Source organism: Drosophila mojavensis, unplaced genomic scaffold (assembly GCF_018153725.1).
Source record: "Drosophila mojavensis isolate 15081-1352.22 unplaced genomic scaffold, ASM1815372v1 contig_74, whole genome shotgun sequence".
NCBI classification, from domain to species: Eukaryota; Metazoa; Arthropoda; class Insecta; order Diptera; family Drosophilidae; genus Drosophila; species Drosophila mojavensis.
Window position 1 is genome coordinate 5,572,685 of NW_025318899.1, and position 18,881 is coordinate 5,591,565.

An 18,881-nucleotide genomic window follows, 5' to 3' on the forward strand; every position below is an offset into this window, starting at 1 on the left:
CCGCTGTGGAGCAGCACTGTTAGACAACTGTTAGTTAACATGCAATTATCAATGTGTGCACACCTACCATTTGACGAATACAAGGAATGATAACAAAAGGGCAGAGTACAGCAGGCAGATGAGAATCCGCTGCATGTAAACAAAAATGTTGGCCAAAAATAAATATGTGCCGCGCGTTAATCAGGTAAACGGATACATTGAATAGCAATGAATCATAATGATATCCTTAATATTATCATATAGATAGATGCCATTTATCTCAATAAAGACATAGCCCGCATGATACGGGACAACCTGCTCGAGAATTTACAGGCAATATCGGTGGGTATTAAAATATTATCTTATATGTTGCCTCAATAGCTAATCTTAACCTAATTTCAGCCAGCGCTTTTTATCAGAATTCAACCCGAGTTGGATCTACTTATACAATCGGCTATCTGGTTTGGTTCAGTGGGCAAGCGTTGCTCCACATTTGGTCAACAACTTTTGGTTTTAGCTTACGATGCGGAAAAGTTAACAATTTCACGTTTGGCTTTGCATTTTGCGTTAACTGTGCTTCCAGGCTACGTGAAGAGCTGGGAAGAGAGGCGTCTATCACGCCGCGTCGAATGGTTCAGCAGAGCCATAACGTGGACAGAGAATAGCGCCCTTGTCCTGAATGTGCTTAACTATTTTCGATTTCTAAAGACGGGACGAAAACCTACGTTAATTGACTTTCTGCTGGGACTGGATTATATTAGTTTGCGTAACAATCAAAGACGCGATATTGGCTACAAATACCTGACCCGTGAATTGCTTTGGGGCGGATTTATGGTACGATATCAATAGAAAGATAAAGATAGCAAATAACATATCTTCACTTACAGGAAATTCTGGGTCTCTTGCTACCAATAATTAATTTTCGTAAAATCCAAAGACTATTAAAGGCTGGCTTCTTTGGTGAGGAGTCCCATCATTCCAAGCGACGGGAGAGTTTGAAGCGGGATCTGATTGCTGCCAAAATGACTGGGAATACCACTTGTACATATTGTGGAGAACGTCCAACTCAGCCCCATCACATGGGCTGTGGACACATTTACTGTTACTATTGCTTAAGCGCTAATTTATTAACAGATGCCGACTTTAGTTGTGTTAAATGTGGTGCTAGCTGTTCAGATCACGGTGCACAAGTTGTTTAATTATTGTGATGTCATTTTTTTACACTAGACATAAAGTATTTATACATAAAGTGCGTAAAGGTAGAAAACTTGTGTTTTGCTTCTGTTTGGCGCGCTTGAAAAATGTAAAAAATAGGGTATGAATATCTCCCATAACCTGGTCACACAGTTTGTTATTGTGAGTGCGGTGCGTGGTGTTGCTTTAGTTGTAAATCGTAATTTACGAGAAATTTAATTGATTTAATTACCATAGACTGCACAACTGAAGAACCTTTCCATATAAAATTACGGGGAATCGTTGGCAGCTTATCAGCATTCCATATAAAATTGAAACGTAAGTGCAAAACACTCCAGAAAAAGCGCGCCAAAAATCGCTGCGCTGCTGCTCAACACAGCTGTTGCGTTCTTAATGAGCGTTGCCACCTCCAACCAACCAAACAAATATAATTTAGAAATAAAACATTTACTTACTTATTTATATAAAACCTTACGAAAAAGTGGCTAATTCTATAAGTTGATTGCAATGCATCTCATTTAATTTCATTAGAATGTAAGTTTAGAACCATTCAATGAATTTGCAAAATCAGCTGTTTGAACGATCTGGCAATATTTCAACTTTGTTATTACATTACATTTGTATTTCTGCTGCGCATTTGCCTTTTTTTTTTGCCTTTGTTCGGAGTGTGAATTAGAAAACGATAATAAACTTTAGAACATACGCAAAGCTGTAAAATAAATAGCAAAACGCCCTTAACTTAAACGTTTACGCAATCAAACAATTGGACGTGCAAAAAATAAGCAAGAATAATAGCACAGACACCAAAAACAACACGAAACAAGGGGCAGAGGATAAGAAGAAACAACGGACTTGAACAAATAACAGACAAAAACAATAACAAAAAACAAAACGAAATTGCGCATATTTTCGTGGGTCGCAGCTGATTTCACACATCAAGGTCAGTAAGGTGGCAAAAAAAATTGTAAAATTACAACAAAAATCAAAATAAACAAAAACCAAAAATAAATTTTGTCACAGAATATGCTCGACCTGGAAATTGTGCCTGAGATCTCGCTTGGCTGCGATGCGTGGGAGTTTGTGCTGGGAATGCATTTCTCCCAAGCGATTGCCATCATACAGTCGCAGGTGGGCATCATAAGAGGTGTACAAGTGCTCTACTCGGATACAAATCCGTTGGGCGTGGACATCATCATAAATCTGCCGCAGGATGGATTACGTTTGATCTTTGATCCAGTTGTTCAGCGTCTGAAAACCATTGAAGTGTTCAACATGAAATTGGTGAAGCTGAAATATTGCGGCGTCTATTTCAATTCACCTGAAGTGTTGCCCAGCATCGAGCAGATCGAGCATTCGTTCGGAGCCACCCATCCAGGTGTTTATGATGCGGCCAAACAGCTCTTTGCATTGCATTTTCGCGGACTTAGCTTCTATTTCCCCGTGGACAGCAAACTGCACTCCGGCTATGGCCATGGAATGGGCTCGCTGGTCTTTCTGAATGGCGCCTCGCCTGTGGTCTCCAAAATGGCGCTGTACGCGGGCAGCAATGTGGCCGAGAATCGGGCTCCATCACTGCCATTGTCCTGCTACCATAGACAAATGTATCTGGAATCGGCCACCGTGCTGCGGACTTCATATGGCCACACAAAGGGCTTGAAGCTGAAACTATTTACGGAGGGTTCGGGTCGGGCGCTAGAGCCACGCCGTCAGTGCTTTACGCGTGAGCTGCTCTTCGGCGATAGCTGTGAGGATGTCGCCACCAATTTGGGTGCGCCCAATCGCATTTTCTTCAAGAGTGAGGACAAAATGAAGATTCACAGTTCGAGCGTCAATCGCCAAGTGCAGAGCAAACGCAGCGATATATTCTTCAATTATTTCACCCTGGGCATCGATGTGCTGTTCGATGCCCGCACACAGACCTGCAAGAAGTTCATACTGCACACCAATTATCCGGGCCACTTTAATTTCAACATGTACCATCGCTGTGAATTCCAGTTTCAGCTGGAGACCGATCATCAGTCGAGCGAGAGCGACAACAAGCATGATCATGTCAATATAACTGCCTACACCAAATGGGATGAGATTAGTGGGTCGCTGGCAACGTCCGAGCGTCCGGTGGTGTTGCATCGTGCCAGCTCCACGAATACAGCGAATCCCTTTGGCTCGACCTTCTGCTATGGCTATCAGGATCTAATCTTTGAAGTGATGCCGAACAATCACATCGCATCGGTTACCTTGTACAATACAGCACCGCCGCGGCAGCCAGCGCATTCGTGGCAGCAGCATAAAATGCAGGACATTCGCTTGACTGTCGCCTAGAAGATGAACAGAATGGATCGCTGGCTGCATAGTCCTTGCTGTCCTGATTCGTTTGTAATTGTGTCTGTCTGTGTGAGCGTGCGTGCGTGCGAGCGTGTTGATGATGAATTTTAACTTTAAGCACCAAAAACAAAAATTACAGAAACCATGATCTAACTTAGACCTTAAATAATTAGTAGTTACATTACGAGTATATATAGTTATATATATATATATATATATCTATATAGAATTTCTATATAGCAAGCTAAGCAAATTTATCAGACTCACTGACCATATAAGTATATATATTGTTTTTGCGGTTCTATTATTATTCCATTTATGTTAACTCGACCTCAACTTGGACTCGACTCATTCAATTGACAATTAATTAGCTGCGTATATTTTTTAATTGCATGTCGTTAAAATATCTAAATATTTTAAGCTCAAACGTGTATTTCTCTTTAAAAAAGAAACAAAAAAACAGAAAACAAAACAAAAATCATCAAAAAAATTATATATATAAAAATATAGCAATAAGGTTTCGACAAAAACAAAAAATTTTAAAGTCGTTTTACTTTACTTATCTTCATATACTCATATAGTGCTTATGTAATCTGAAACCACGTTTAAGAGCTTATCTCATTCACTGCTGATGCTGACTGTACTTCATGTAATTACGCCTTTCTCTGCACTTCTGATAATCTGTAGAGGAAGCTTATACACGTGTAATATAAGTTAAATTCTAACTTGACCATAATAATGTATTTTGCGTTATATATAAATAATGCTTTTCCATGTGACTCTCATATTCTCAAAATAGGGAAGTAGTGATGTAAAATATTTAACTCTTAAGTTGTATTCTTCAGAATATCTTTTAGAATCAGTTGTTCTAGTAATTATCGTCTATTTATGACTCCCACTTACATCTATGAGCGTTACTTATATTACGACTTTGGGTATAAATTTGTTATGGGCTCATGTCTCTAGAACCCATTGCCAGCTCAATAAATATAAATTAATTAAATTTTTCACTCAAACCTTCAATTGAAAATAACGCCCTTCTATGCAATTTTCATTAGGTCTGTCACGAGCTTCAACTTATATAATTTGCTTTTACTTATAAGAGCAGCTCTAGTTTTGCCTTATTTTCATCTCTGTTTTGATGCCATTCTTTTTTTTTAGCATTTCATTTCATAAATTCCTTTATATAAGACATCCTCGACATGCCGGAACTGAACGCAGAGCAGGAAACTCAGCCACAGGCAACGACAGAGTCCAAGGCGCCCGCCTACGACCCTAATATACTGCCAGACATGCTACCCGTCTACTATAGACGCCTCTTTCCACACGAGCCCTTCTATCGCTGGCTGAACTATGGACATTGTAAGAACTATACGCTATTAAGATTTTATCTGATTATATTAAAAAATATTTCCATTTTTTAGCTGAGGATAACATATTTGTGAATCGGGAAATTTCATTCACTCTGCAAGACGATATCTACATACGCTACTTGTGCTTTGAGACGCAGGCGGAGCTGGAGAAGGAGATCTGTACGCGTAATCCCTATAAAATAGATATCGGGCCTGTGATGAACATCAGGCCAAAGAACTTCCGCAGTGTGGCCGGTGGCTTGACGCCCGTGCAGCGTGAATTGGTCTTCGATATTGATGCTACGGACTATGACGATATACGCAACTGTTGCTCGGGTGCAGAGATGTGTCTCAAGTGCTGGAAGTTTATGATGCTGGCGGCGAAAGTCTTGGATGTGGCGCTGCGTGAAGATTTTGGCTTCGAGCACATGCTGTGGATATTCTCGGGCCGTCGAGGCATACATTGCTGGGTATGCGATCACACGGCTCGCCATTTGGACGCACGTGCTCGAGCAGCGGTCGCTGAGTATCTGAATATACTGACCTATACGAACAATGTGGCCCGTGTCCAAATCGGCGATCGCACGCATCATAGTCTGCGGCGGGCTTTGAAAATTGTGGAGCCCATGTTTGAGGAGATCATACTCGAGGATCAGAATCTGTTTGGCTCGCCCAAAGGCGTCAGCAAACTGCTGCAAATGGTTAGCGACGAGGCGGCTCGCAGTAATTTGGAGGCGTACCTACAGAAGAGCCACGAGGATGGTGCCCACTCCAAACTGATCTGGGAGAGCTTTGTGCGCTATGCGAATTCGATGCGCACGAGTGCGGCCAATGTGTGGAGTCGCAAGCTGAAGCACATTGTGGAGGAGGTGCAGCTGTGCCTGCTCTATCCTCGGCTGGACATCAATGTGACCAAAGGCTTCAATCACTTGCTGAAGGCGCCCTTCTGCATCCACCCGGCCACGGGCAAGGTGTGCATACCTTTCAGTGCCAGCGCCGTGGGCAAGTTTGATCCGACAACAGTGCCCACCATATCGCAGCTGCTGCAGGAGATCAATGCCTATGATGACAAGACGAAGAGCTACATGGATGCGCCCGAGGACAAGAGTCGCATCAAGGACTACAAGAAGACGAGCATGTTCAAGGGCGTCGTGGTCTTCGAGGAGTTTTTGCGTAAGCTGGAACGGAACTTCAAGACGAAGTCAATGGACTTCTAGAGACAGATTCTCGCTTGGAGCTTGGTCCAATTGATTGAAGCTTTTGGATTTATTATATACTCTGTTTTTATTATAAGTATTAGGCTACCAACAATAAATAGACTAAATGATTGAGTTCACATGCAACGCAGCCGCACCAATGGCACAATATTACCATCCTTGTCATCCCAATCCACTTCGACCTCCAGCTGAAATAGTCCGTCATCGATGGTCGGCGTCGTGTCGGGCAGACGTGCCAATATTTCGCTTTGTCCGGTGCGGAGCTTGAACGAGGCCAGGGCATCGATTGCATCTCCCTCGCCCGACTGTGGCAGTGTCACTTTGATCTTGGCGGGCAATATGCTGCCCTTGCTCAAAACCAGTTTGGCATTCGTCTCGTCGTTGCCATGCCAAATGTACAAATCATCCTCGACGAGGACACAATCGTCGGCCTTTTGCAGCTGCGCCTGCCGCGGATCGAGCAGGAAGACCGCCTGCCGGGCACAGCCGATGGCCACCACCTCGTCCGTAGAGTGGCTATTGTGCAGCTTGGCGTCCGGAAAGCGAGCTGCGACTGCTGCTTGCAGCTTCGGTATTTGCATGGTGGCGCCCAGCAGCACAATATCGTCGATGCGCTTTAGTTCCGGATGCGTCTGCTGTGCACGCTCCACACACTCGCTCAGCTGCTGTATCAGCCCATTGATCACCGGCTGGATGAGACTCTCGAAGCGTGCGCGCGACATTTGCGCATTGTAATCAACGCCATCCATCAGGGAATCTATGTACAGCTGCGTGGACGGCAGCGTTGTCAAGATATGCTTGCAATTGGCTGCAGCAGTTCGAATTTTGGCCAGCGAACGACGTGACTCGTGCGGATCCAGTTTGTACTTGCGCTTGAACTCCTCGCAGATGAACTGCACCAGCGCATCGGTGAACTGACGGCCGCCAATGGAAAAGGGCCCGAAGGTGGCCAGCTCAATGAAATAGCCATTCTGCACAGCATACAAGGCAAAGTTACTGTACAGTCCGCCGCATTTGATGGTCAGCACATGCCGACGTGCCTCCTGCTGCTTCTCCAGCTGCTCCTCACCAATTTTATAGCAAAGCACTGCAGCTGTGGGCTCGGCAATGATTTGGGCTACATGAAAACCAGCCGATTTGGCAGCATCCGAGAGCATCTTGATCGATTTCGCCGGATAGTAGCTGGGTATGGAAAGTACGGCGATTGGCTCGTGCTCTGTGTCCGTGTGGTATTGTCTCGCCAGCTCCAGTTCCGCTCGCAATAGTTCCACGGTCACTTCAAAGGCGCTCATCTCTTTCGTGACTATCGTATCCTCTTGATCATCTCTATCCGCCGGCACTGTGTGCTCCATGCGGAACACAAAGGCCTCCTTATCGTATTCACAGGGCACTTCCTTAAGCGCCAATTTGTTAAATTTATCCTCGTTGAGCTCCTCCTCGGGCTGCAGCAGTTGAAAACTGTGCGCCACCGCTTGCTTGGGTCGTGTGGCCATCTTCTGTTTGGCCGTCAGGCCACATTCCGTCTCCGCATCGCCGTTCCATAGCAAACACGCTTGCGAGACGCGATCACCTTGCTTGTTAGCAATTACTTCAGCCTTGCCATCGGCCTTTACGTAAGCAATGCACAGTGTGCTGTTACCGACTTTAATGCCAAAACGCGGCCACATTTCGCTGCAATTAAAATAGTGCCTGACAGTGTACAGAAATTTATGAAATATTACAAAAATATAGCAACGAAATGCAGCACGCGCACGTTTTTTTTGTCAGACAGCGCGGTAATACTATCGCCACTATCGATATTTAACAGTGCTGCAAGCGTTTCATAACAGTGCTGTGTATGGTTATTTTATTGCGTACGATGTGGAATGTGTTTGCCTGCTAGTCACAGGATATGAAATATGCCGCTGTTATAACTTGTCGGTTGCGAGTATTTTTGATTGATTCAAAAACTAAAGATATAAAATAAATAATGTATTTCAACAGGTGTCTATCACCTATCCAGGAATTTTCATCCTGCCTATCTTGTGGAATGTATGCATGTTGTACAACAGTATTACTTTTGCATCAGGTGCCAGCACTAGGCCAACGCGCAACGTTTACCAACACCACAAAAATATGTAAACAAAAATCTATACATAGTGTACGTAAAGCAGGCAACTATTGACCCCAAATACGACATAAGCGCCACCCCACGATACAAAACTGTAGTTTTTGTGTCAAGCAAACAGAACGCACACAGACACACAAACACACATACAGACACATGCAACGCAATTGACGCCCCCCAAAGAAACCCCAACAAAAAAAGTAACGATTCGTCATCGATTTAAGGCAAAAGCTAAACAATGGAGCGGAGGTGCATTGAAAATTAAAAAATTCTTAATTGAAATTGAACAAAAATAGAAATAAGTTTATCTAACTGCAAGAAAATGCGCATTTCATAAACTTACTCGAATAAACAAAAGGGAAAGAAATTCGTAGCGAAACGAAATAAAACAACCTTGAAGTAAATCGCACACACAAACACACACACACACACTCACACACAGTTGAGCCTACATAATGGATGATAATTTGAGCACGAAATCCTCGGAGTCTTCGATTACAACCAGTGGTGAATACGAGATTGTGAATGATAGCAATGTGGCTACACCGCTGGAGCAATTGGCATCACCGCCAGCGGCGTCCACAGTGGGTGCCCAAGTGACCGAATCACTGAGTGCTCTGCCGGTTTCACCGGGTGTCGGCGATGCTGGCGGCGATCGCTCACCCACTTTGGACATGGCGCACAATCGCAATCTAAGCGACATCAAGCACGAGATGACGGACGCGCTGCGTGACCTGCATCTGGAACGCAACAGCTTGGCTGCCAATACAGCAGGTGAGTAACAAGTGCTGAGCAGAGGGAAAATTGAGTAATAAAAAAGAACCGAAGAAGACAGCTGAAGCTCAGTTGTTTGCCAGACACCAGCTGCGCACACACAACGTTCCATATTTGGACGCGAGCGCCTTTTAAATAGACGGAGGGAGGGTGGACTTAAAAGTAAGCCCAGTGCGCAATCTTATCTAAACGAATGGCTTCCAATGGCTGTCATGGTAACAAAAGCAAATAACAAACAAAAATAATTCAGAAAAGCTATCGAATCGCATTCCACATAAAAGATCAATACGATATTTTCATTTAAATTTCAACCATATAGAGGCACTTTTGTCATAATTGCCAATTAACATTTGCAGCTGTCAACGATAAGACGCGTCATCAGCAGCAGCAGCAGCAGCAGCCTCAGCCTCAACAGCCGCAACGAACGGAGCAACAACAAAAATCATTGACTTTGCCATTAGCTGGGCGGAAAGCACAGACCGAGACCGCTGGCGATACGGAAATGCGTTTCAAATGCAATCTATTCTCGCCCAAGGGCTGCGATGAATCAGAGGATGCATCCAATTCGGAGCACAATCGTGTCGGTCAGTCGGTGTTCTATGATTGCATCGATGCGAGTCCCGCCTGCATTGAGGAGAAACAGGATGCCATGAAGCCAGAGAAAGGCGACACCACCGATGAGGAGGGTAAGCTCGAGAATCATATTGATATACTCAGCCATATCTAAACAAAATGCTCTTCAATAGTTTCAGAAATCGATCAGGGCTGCACTATATTCGCCGGTGTTACCTACTTGGGCGCTGCCAATATCAATGCCCCCAAGTCGGAGACAGATGTTTATCGCATCATGTGCGAACTGAACAGCGGCTCCAAGTCGGTGGGCCTCAAGATCACTGTCAGCATACCCAATTGTTCCGATGGACTGGTTGTGTAAGTAATCAAGAAGAACCTGTTAGAGGCTTAATATTAGAAACATTGCTTGGATCGCTTTAAGATGAAATAGGAGGAGAAAAAAGCATTGTACTACACTAACAGAACCTGTAAAAGACAAAGTGTTATTCGCTTTTATCTGAGACACACCTTAATCATGCTGTTGTAAATGGCAAGCTGCTGCGCGCTTTAATTAACTAATAGTTAATAACTATATTAAACAGATGTCAGAGGCAAGCCGAGAACACTGAAAACATCTGCAAAAGGCAAGCTGTTACTCACTGTAACATATTTTATTAAGCCAATGTAAACGATATGTTAAGCGTATAGTCTATTTTAGGTACTTCACGCCGTTTTCAATTCCTTTTTGCAATTCTCAATTTCTTCGATTTGCTTTAAATTATATTCATAATCGTAATTAGTCACACCTTCAATAATACCTTACCGTTTTCAGTCTACACGATGCGGAGAGCAATACGATTATAGCTACCTATGAAATATCAAGCATTATATTGTATTATCGCGGTCCCGTGGACACCGCAGAGAACGGCTGCTTCGCTTTCACATGGTTGCATGGAGAAGCTTTGTTCCAGTGCCATGTGTTCCGCTGCCATATACCCGAGGCAGTAAACCAAGTGAGCGGTGAGTGTATCTAATCGCACGGACATGATTCATATATGCATTTATATATATCTTCATATTCATATTCCTATTCCGTTTGCAGCTTGCTTTCAGAAGGCATTCCAAACGTATGCGCCCAGCATGAGCTGCAGTTTGACCTCGGCTGTGGATATGGCTAACTCGGTGACGTCGGATATCAGTGGAAATCCCCTAAATACCGCTGGATATGAATTTATTGTTTCGCTGGAAATACGCGAAAAGGTAGCCAAGAACTCGTATGCAGCTGTGCCGCGTGATCGAGGCTGCTTCAAGCTGCGCGCCAACACGGACAAGGAGGTGTGCATCACAGTCAAGCAGACGGCATCGAATGTCCTGCAGCCCCTGTACATTGAGCGCTGCTTTGGTGTACTCGTCGCACCCGGCAAGCTGGTAGTCCAAAAGGATATGCATCTGATTGACATGCTGAATATGGGCTATGTGCAGGTCCCGGGTGCGAGCACCGAGCCCGACTCGGTGAGCGCCTGCCTGAATGCCTATGCCATACGGGCCGAGTGGAAGGCGCAGGAGAAGGCATTCGAGCAACTCAATCAGGAAACGTCCAAAACAAACCTGACCGTCGCCGTGGACATTGTCATGCGTGGCATACAGGAGCCGGTGCGCTTTGTCATTGAGACGCCGGTGAGCATTCAGTCGGCCAGCGAAATGCGCATCAGGGATCACTTCATGTCCAAGCGGCCGATGACGCTGCGCTTCTATTTGCATCTGAAGCGCACAGACGAACTCAACTGGAAGGTGAACAGTATTGATCCCTCGGAGGAGATTACCGATCTTCAGGCCGGCCAACAAGGCTCCTCGGCTCTGTTCCTCAAGCTGGGCATGACAAATTTATCGCGCATTGTGCGCAGCTCGTCCATTGCGTCCATTGAGGATGATTGTCCCACAGATTACAGCAGCGACGGCGATGAGCCGCTGCTCAGCGGCACTGGCGAAGTGTCCAAGGACTGCTCGCAGGATACCCTCGATGAATGGGATCCCATATTGCGGGAATGGGACGGCGAGAAGCGACCCAAAAATCTGGCGCCCTTGGTGCGTCTGGGTGTGCCCGAGGCGCTGCGCGAAAAAATCTGGCAGAAGCTGGCCAATGTGGAGGGCAAGGTGGAAATGAATGACATGTACAAGATTCTAATCACCAAAGTGAGTAACGGAACACTTGAGGTTATATAATGTATATATGGAAATAATGTAAATAATTGTGTATTTTTAGGAAACCAAATGTGAGACAGTCATACAGCGGGACATACATCGCACCTTTCCGGCGCACAAGTGTTTCAAGGAGACCGGCGGCTCGGGTCAGGATGCCCTGTTCAAGGTGTCCAAGGCATATGCCGTCCATGACAGCGAGGTGGGCTACTGCCAGGGCCTCAGCTTCATAGCAGCCAGTTTGCTGATCCATGTGAGTAAGAGGAGTCCCTTATGAATGATACAATGGAGAAGCATATGGAACCAGAGTTATTGAGGTAATTTTCATTTATCCTAGATGCCAGAGGAGGATGCCTTCTGCGTGCTGGTCTCTCTAATGTACGACTATGGACTGCGTGATCTCTACAAGGCCGGCTTTGAGGTGCTCTATCTGCGGCTCTATCAGCTGGAGCGTCTTATTAAGGATCAGTTACCGAAGCTGCATGAACATTTCACAGCTTGCGGTATTGAGACGCACATGTACGCCTCCCAGTGGTTCCTAACTTTGTATACGGCCCGGTTTCCGTTATGTTTTGTATTCCATGTGCTCGACGTATTCCTGCTGGATGGCTTGCCTGTGCTGTTCCAGGTGGCCGTCACATTGCTGTCAATCTGTGAATCGGATTTACGTCAGCTCGATTTTGAGGGCATTTTAAAGTATTTCCGGGTCACGTTGCCCAAGAAGTGTCGCAGTTCGAGTCAGGCGCGCAAAATCATGAAGCAGGCGTGCGAGCGCAAGATCAAAAAACTAAAGCAGTACGAGGAGGAATTTCTGCTTAAAAAGCAGCACAGGGAGCGACTGGAGAAGGAGGCACAAATCTATGAAAGTCGCTTCGGCGAGGAGCGACGCAAGCTCCAAGCAGAGATTGACTCGCTGTCGCAGCAGCTGGCTGCAGCCAACGAGCGGGCTGTGGAAAAGGAAAAGAAGCACACGGGCATCATTCAGGAGTACAAGCAGATCATACAAAGGCAGGAGCAGGATATGAATACGCTAAACGAGACGCTGGGAAAGTTTATGGTGAGCATATGAGAGTGGAATATATAGAGAAATATTACTCTACAGATTTCTTGCATTGCAGCACACGGTTTCCAAGTGCTCGCAGTGCCTGCAGGTGATCGATGTGGGCAACGACAATGCCAAGCAGCAGTCAGGCAGTGGCAGCCTTAAGCGGCACTCGGCTCCTATACGCAATGCGAATGATGCGCCTCTGGGTCCGCTAGATCCATTGAATGCCGCTGCGCAGCGAATACGTGAATTGGAGCTGGAGCTCGCGCAGACCAAGCTAGCGCAAGTGGAGGCCGAATGCAAGAATCAAGACCTAAACCATCAGCTAAACAATACGCTCAGCGAGCTACAAACCAATCGGAACAGCTGGCAGCCCTGGCTCTCAAAGACCTTCAATTCGCTGCAGGAGAAGGTGACCACGCGCAGCGGCCAACCGCATCGCTCCGATCAGCCCGGACCCACATTCCAATCGTACATGAGTCAGGGGCCGACCACGGTCAGCGAGGCCAGCTCCCCAAGCGCCAATCAGGTAACCTAATGCCAGCCAACAACAACAACAACACAATTAATCCATGACAGTCGCCCGTTCAAGCCTCTTCAAACAGTTTTAAGTTCCCATACTACATTATTATTATTATTAACTATTCTTATATGCTATTTTTAAGTTTACATTCTTTGTTTGAGCCCTGAGAATGGCTTTAAAAATTTTGTTTCGAATACTAAAAGTTTTGTGAGCACCTGCGTTGCCATTGACCATACTCCAATTTGTTAATCATTATCATGCATTATTTATATAGAGATATCTACATACATACATGAAGAATTTATTATATATGCTTATATATTTAGTTGACTTTTTATATATAACCTACATAATGACCTTATTTGCAGTGTTGATTTCATTGACAATTGATTTTCTTTGTGTTTGCCACTGAAATAAAAGTTTGTGTTTAATATATGATATACATATACATATATCATTTATATCCTTCTCTGTTTTTATAGGAGTACAAAGCGTTTGCCTTTGCTTCGGTTGGCGGCTCACCGAAATTGCCCACAAAATTTCAGGCCACTAAATTGCGCAACAGCATCGACAGTTTGCGCAACATTGTTGTTCCCTTGGAAACCAGCAAATCGCTGCTCGCCGAGAATCTCAAGCAGCAGCTGCAGTCGCAACCATAGATATATGACGCATAAACGTATATCTCTAAAAATGTAGACTGTTCTGGCTAGCAGGCAGTCTTACGCCTATCGTATTCGTCTATATACATACATACTATATATATGTATACATACTATATATACCAGTTTAGTCATACACACTCACACACACATATATATACATATATGTTTGTACTTTTTGCGCATTCCTTGGTTTCTATATAGAGAAATTGCATCGTTTTTCCTTTTGCACTTTAAACGCACCTAGGCTTGTCCAACTGTACGTGCATACAGTTTGGCATGCACTGCAGCAAAATAAACAAAAATACGCTGAATCTTATATACAAAATATATATATATACTATATATGCCATATATATCAACAAGTAATGCAACAAACTGTGTAAATAATTTATTTATTTGGGTTTCATAATGTTTTCTATATTTATATTTATGTAGTTCTATATGAGTATGTTATTAGTTGTAAGACCAGCGTCTGAACAGCATCACATCGGGCATAATACTATCGTTCTTTTATAGGCTCCCTCTCAATATATCATCACTCTATATTTTCGTTCTCTCCATGCAGTTTTCTCTCTATATACAATTTATTATACCCACTCTGTGTATAGTATATCCCATATCCCTTTGTAAACCTCCTCTCCGCAAGCCACTCGTTCTGAAACCTCTTTCTCTCTTGATTCGTCTCTCTCTCTTTGTAGATCAGTTACTATATAGAGAGGAATCGATCCATCCCTCTATCGGCGTCTGCCTATCGATTCCTCCCTCTCTATAGATAGATAAAGGTCCCTCTATCGATTCCTCCATCTATCTCTGTCTATATGTATATACAGCTCTCTTTAAATACTCCCCCTTCTCTATGAACCCTCTCTCATCCACACTCTCTTTCATTTCAATCCCACTTCATATAAAAAACAATCGCTGTATGGTTTTACCTTCCCCCCTATCCCTCTCCAAGTTGGCGTAGATCAGTAAGTCCGCCGAAGAGCTGCGCTGCCGCAGACGTCGCTTTGGTCCGCTGCCCGGTCGTCCGCTGCTGCTGAAGGAGCGACTGCGCACGCGTCGCCGCTTGGGTCGTTGCGAGACGGCTCCAAAGCAAGAGACTTGCTGCTCCGCCTCACTGTCGCTCAGCAAATCCCGCTGAGACAGCGTCATCTCCGACTGCAGCGTTTGTATTGAGCATTCCAAGTCACCACTTGGCGTCGTCGTTGGCGTTGGCGTCGGCGTCGGTGTCGGCAGCGGAGTCAAGGTATGGCAATCGCTCTGCTCGGCGGCCGCGAGTCGCGCCCGCTTGCCAAAGCTGTAGCTGGAGGGATCTCTAGAGAGCTCGGAGCCAAAGTTGCTGCTGCTGCGCTCGTGCGGCATATTCGTGCCGTAACTGAGGAAGTCCGGATAGGGCAGATTCAGATTCGGCTCATGGGCGCCAAAGGCTTCGGGCGACGAGAAGGTGTGGCGTAGTCGCTGCACCCGACAGCGCTGACCATGCGGCGGCTGCTGGACCAGCAGCCAGGAGCGCTTCAGGTACGTATGCTCGGTGCAGTTGCTGCTCAGGCTCTGGTTGGTGGTGGAGCTGGGTAGCCCTAGAGTGAGTGATATATTGAGTGAATTGTCTCGAAAGGCGTCGGTACAGTCGTCCGTTGCACTGTTGTTGGTGGGCGTGGTCGCTCCAGCGGCTGCGGATAGTTCACGCCCAACGGATAGCGATGGCGGGCACGCTGCAAGCCCCACGGATTGCTGCGGCGCACTGAGGATTGCTGGCGTCGCCGTGCCAGACGTGCTTGCAGCGCCTGCAAACGGGATTCTGTACTGGTAAATTAGCAAGTGCAGGGGAGGGTGGAGGAGCAGGAGGAGTCTTGAATGGTGATTCAAGCAATGTCCTTACCACAAATGGCGGTGGCCAACAGCATGCGCTGTGATAGCAACTGTTGCTGCTGCTGGTGCTGCTGCTGCTGCTGCTCCAACTGTGTTGCATCCTGTGTGGTATCGGTGGAAGCGACGGCACGTGTCATCGCTGCCGCCGAGGTGCTGGGCTGATCCTGTTCCAGACTGCAGCTGCGGTGCAGCGGCACCACCGATTGCATGGTGCAGTTACTCGGCGCACGGCTGCAGCCGCGCTCCCTTGGTGGACGTCGGCGCTGGCGTCGCGGCTCCCGCAGCTCCTGCTGCATGCCCACTTTGATGACTTCCTCATAGTCGGGCGGCGCCTCATAGCTGGGCGGCTCATCCGGCGGCCGATCCTCGTCCTGGCGATCCAGCAGCTCACTGATCGTCTGCAAATGGCTTTGCAGCTCGCGCTGATGACGCGCCCGTACGCCCATGCGATAGAGTATCACCATCCAGCCGGACAGCACGCCAAAGATGCCCAGGGTGCTAATGATGAATATGCCCGTGGCTGTCTTCAAGTCCGGATACTGATCGATCTTGGGGAAGTAGTAGTTGGGCTTGTGTGAGTACCAGCGGCGATCGTGATGCAAGTGCGCCCAGTCCTCCTCGCAGGAGTCGGGCTCATCGCTGCCATCGCCGCAGTGATCGAAGCCATCACAGTGGAGACGTATGGAAATGCAGTGATTATTCCCGCACAGAAACTCCGAGCCAATATAGCAATCTATAAGGAGAGACCAACATTAGGCTGGAGTATAAGAAATACTTCACTCTACCCACTCAAATAATTGAAGACGCTGTAGACGATGGCCAGCTTGGAGGACATGCCGAACACTCCGCGCAATCGTATATAGTAGCCCGTCAATATGGGCGCTATATGATTCTCCTTGCTAAGTCCATTATTCGGCCACATTACGTTCTCGATTTCCGTCGCATCGGATGTGGTGCCCTGTCTAATGGTCAGCTCCGATCGCGCTGCCATGCCATAAAAGTCATCCACACGCAATGAGATGTGCGTCTTCATCATCATGTAGTTGTTGCCCGGCTTGATGATCCAAATGCAGTCGAATAGCCGCACATCTGTGGTATTTTCAATCATGTTCATCATGGTGATGGCGCCTCCAGGTCCAGTCACCATGCCACCACAATCTGTTGAGGTAGATATGTTGTTTACCGATAGGTCTTAAAGGACCTAGGACCCTAGCATCTTCCGCTAAATGTAAATTGAGCTTAGACCCTGAGGTGCAAGGATCCTAGCATCTTCCGTTCGATATAAACTGATTTAAGATCCAGCTGTTCCATTCCTGCCGAGTCGGATTAACATTTAGCAGTTAAGCTGCATTATTATTATCTCAGCCTTGAAGGGACCTAGAGTCCTAACACCATTTGTGTCAAGTAGGGCTTAGTCCTTAGTGGTTCAACCTCATCGAAATTTACTAAGCATGGCTATTCTTTAATTTTCCTTACATAGACTGCAGCCGACCTTAACCCAAGTCTCTACCTTCTATATATAATTAAAGTCTTACCTAAACTATATATAAACCATAGGATTATATATTCGTATTACGCTAACGGAGATTCTTTCTCTTACGCCATGCCGTAAGCACACTTACACCAGCAATATCGATTGCATTACCAAACTAGACCGTGTTAAAGCATCGCCTAGTTCCACTTTAGTCTGCGCCTTGGCATTGAAATTTATACAACAGCCACCCAAGCCCCCACCCACTGCCCCTCAGCTGGTTTTCAATCAATAAACCAATTGTAGACCCTCAAATAGCTGCACTCACTCACCAGTGTAGGGCACAAGACGCTCGTCCTTAAGCTGCTTGGAGGAGACAAAGCTGACCTCGGCGCGAAAGCCCACGCCCGATGCGGAATTGCCACGAAACTGCAGCAGCAAGGACTTTCCGCTGCTCACTGTAATCGGCGGACGAAAGTGCTCGCCCGTGTAGGAGTCCAGCATTTGGCCATTCGAGTCAAAGATTTCCAGCGTCGAGGCGAGACCCAGCTGAAAGTCCGTAAAGTCCAGACGCACCTGGCAATTGTCCGCCTCGCAGGTGAGTATGTGCTCGATGCCATAGTCGCGCGGATAGGCCATGGGAAAATAGGGCGTCGAGATGACCTGTGGCAAGTACTTGGCATTGCCGTTGCCCACAATGGACTGCTTGGGTGAGCCACTGACAATCTTTACATTGCCTAAAGCGAGTTTCACAGCTGTAAAAGGGAGACCCTAGACGGGGGAGGGGAGAGTTTGACTCACGCTCTGAGAAGTACTGCAGGGAGAACACGTGGGCATTGGTGGCTCTGTAGAAGAACTTGAGCTGCAGCGTTCTCGTTTTGCTGCGAAAAACCTTGCCATCGCCACAGAACTCCTGCCCGGAGATGGTGGTGTCGTAGGGCGGCTCCGAGAATTGAATGTGCTCGCAAGGACACATATTGGTATTCGTGTTGCTGCAGCTCTTGGAGAAGTTGGCATGGGTGAAGGTAACCCGAATCACACACTCGGCACAGGTGACCAGCTCCAGATTGCACTGATACCACACGTCCACGGCAGTCAAGTCACTCTTGAGGCTCAGAGGTGAGCTCTATATGGGGAGTAGACGGAGTAGGGTCTCTATAGATAGAGCTAGGACAACTATCAACCTGCCAGCACTCACTCGGTAAGCCGTATTGCTCACATTCCGCGCGTGCAGCTCGCCTCGCTCGCCCAGCTCCAGGAAGTGTCGCCTGCCATTCCAGTGATTGCATATGTCCAGATCCCGATAGCTATTGGTGGGATAGGCACTGCCCGGCCAGCTAACAAGAGCCAGCACATAGGCCAGGCAATAGCCGTAGCCCAAGCCTTTCACCAACATCCTGACTATATCGTCGTCTATATATTGAATGCTGATGCGCTGTCCACGAGCGTCGACTCAAGACTGGACGCAAATCCAATAAGCTGTGCAGCTCAAGAGCTTGCAGCAGAAGCCGCACAAGTGGAACATATATAAGAGGCGACTATAGCAAACGATTTGTGAGTGGGTGGGCGGCTGGGCGGTTGATAGGTTAAAGACCTCAAAAACAAAAGGAAACAA

The 18,881-nt window shown here is 46.5% G+C and overlaps 7 protein-coding genes across 8 annotated transcripts in view; 4 read left to right on the forward strand and 3 right to left on the reverse strand.

Annotated features, from left to right (window-relative positions):
• LOC6581497 overlaps positions 1-948 on the reverse strand; it is a 35,198-nt gene extending 34,250 nt beyond the window's left edge. Inside the window, exon 1 of the mRNA XM_032731465.2 lies at positions 865-948. The gene's annotated coding sequence lies outside the window, so the exon portion shown is untranslated. The remainder of the gene's footprint in view (positions 1-864) is intronic.
• LOC6581501 (peroxisome biogenesis factor 2) lies at positions 75-1,246 on the forward strand. Its single transcript, XM_002007193.4, has 4 exons — positions 75-184; positions 244-321; positions 382-813; positions 867-1,246. The coding sequence occupies exons 1-4, from the start codon at positions 146-148 to the stop codon at positions 1,176-1,178; spliced, it is 861 nt and encodes a 286-aa protein (XP_002007229.1). The 5' UTR covers positions 75-145; the 3' UTR covers positions 1,179-1,246.
• Positions 1,247-1,322: 76 nt separating this feature from the next.
• On the forward strand, positions 1,323-6,183 carry LOC6581503 (DNA primase small subunit). Its single transcript, XM_002007195.4, has 3 exons — positions 1,323-1,491; positions 4,657-4,857; positions 4,920-6,183. The coding sequence occupies exons 2-3, from the start codon at positions 4,698-4,700 to the stop codon at positions 6,062-6,064; spliced, it is 1,305 nt and encodes a 434-aa protein (XP_002007231.1). The 5' UTR covers positions 1,323-1,491; positions 4,657-4,697; the 3' UTR covers positions 6,065-6,183.
• On the forward strand, positions 1,785-3,661 carry LOC6581502 (PHAF1 protein CG7083). The gene is made up of 2 exons (XM_002007194.4): positions 1,785-2,113; positions 2,194-3,661. The coding sequence occupies exon 2, from the start codon at positions 2,197-2,199 to the stop codon at positions 3,490-3,492; it is 1,296 nt and encodes a 431-aa protein (XP_002007230.1). The 5' UTR covers positions 1,785-2,113; positions 2,194-2,196; the 3' UTR covers positions 3,493-3,661.
• On the reverse strand, positions 6,113-7,857 carry LOC6581504 (heat shock 70 kDa protein 14). Its single transcript, XM_002007196.4, has one exon. The coding sequence runs from the start codon at positions 7,729-7,731 to the stop codon at positions 6,181-6,183; it is 1,551 nt and encodes a 516-aa protein (XP_002007232.1). The 5' UTR covers positions 7,732-7,857; the 3' UTR covers positions 6,113-6,180.
• Positions 7,858-8,127: 270 nt separating this feature from the next.
• On the forward strand, positions 8,128-14,028 carry LOC6581505 (rab GTPase-activating protein 1-like). Its single transcript, XM_002007197.4, has 9 exons — positions 8,128-8,945; positions 9,302-9,631; positions 9,692-9,875; positions 10,330-10,517; positions 10,600-11,690; positions 11,761-11,949; positions 12,034-12,753; positions 12,815-13,270; positions 13,747-14,028. Exons 1-9 carry the CDS (start codon positions 8,627-8,629, stop codon positions 13,921-13,923), a joined length of 3,654 nt encoding a protein of 1,217 aa, XP_002007233.1. The 5' UTR covers positions 8,128-8,626; the 3' UTR covers positions 13,924-14,028.
• Positions 14,029-14,302: 274 nt separating this feature from the next.
• On the reverse strand, positions 14,303-18,735 carry LOC6581506. Of its 2 annotated transcripts, none has more exons than XM_002007198.4 (6): positions 18,465-18,735; positions 18,068-18,392; positions 17,599-18,003; positions 16,585-16,953; positions 15,806-16,528; positions 14,303-15,710 (listed from the first exon to the last, which is right to left on the reverse strand). In XM_002007198.4, the coding sequence occupies exons 1-6, from the start codon at positions 18,660-18,662 to the stop codon at positions 14,827-14,829; spliced, it is 2,904 nt and encodes a 967-aa protein (XP_002007234.2). In that variant the 5' UTR covers positions 18,663-18,735; the 3' UTR covers positions 14,303-14,826. The 2 variants fall into 2 exon arrangements, with proteins under 2 accessions (XP_002007234.2, XP_015017357.1); XM_015161871.3 differs by having other exon boundaries at positions 15,414-15,724.
• Between the last annotated feature and the right edge of the window lie 146 nt (positions 18,736-18,881).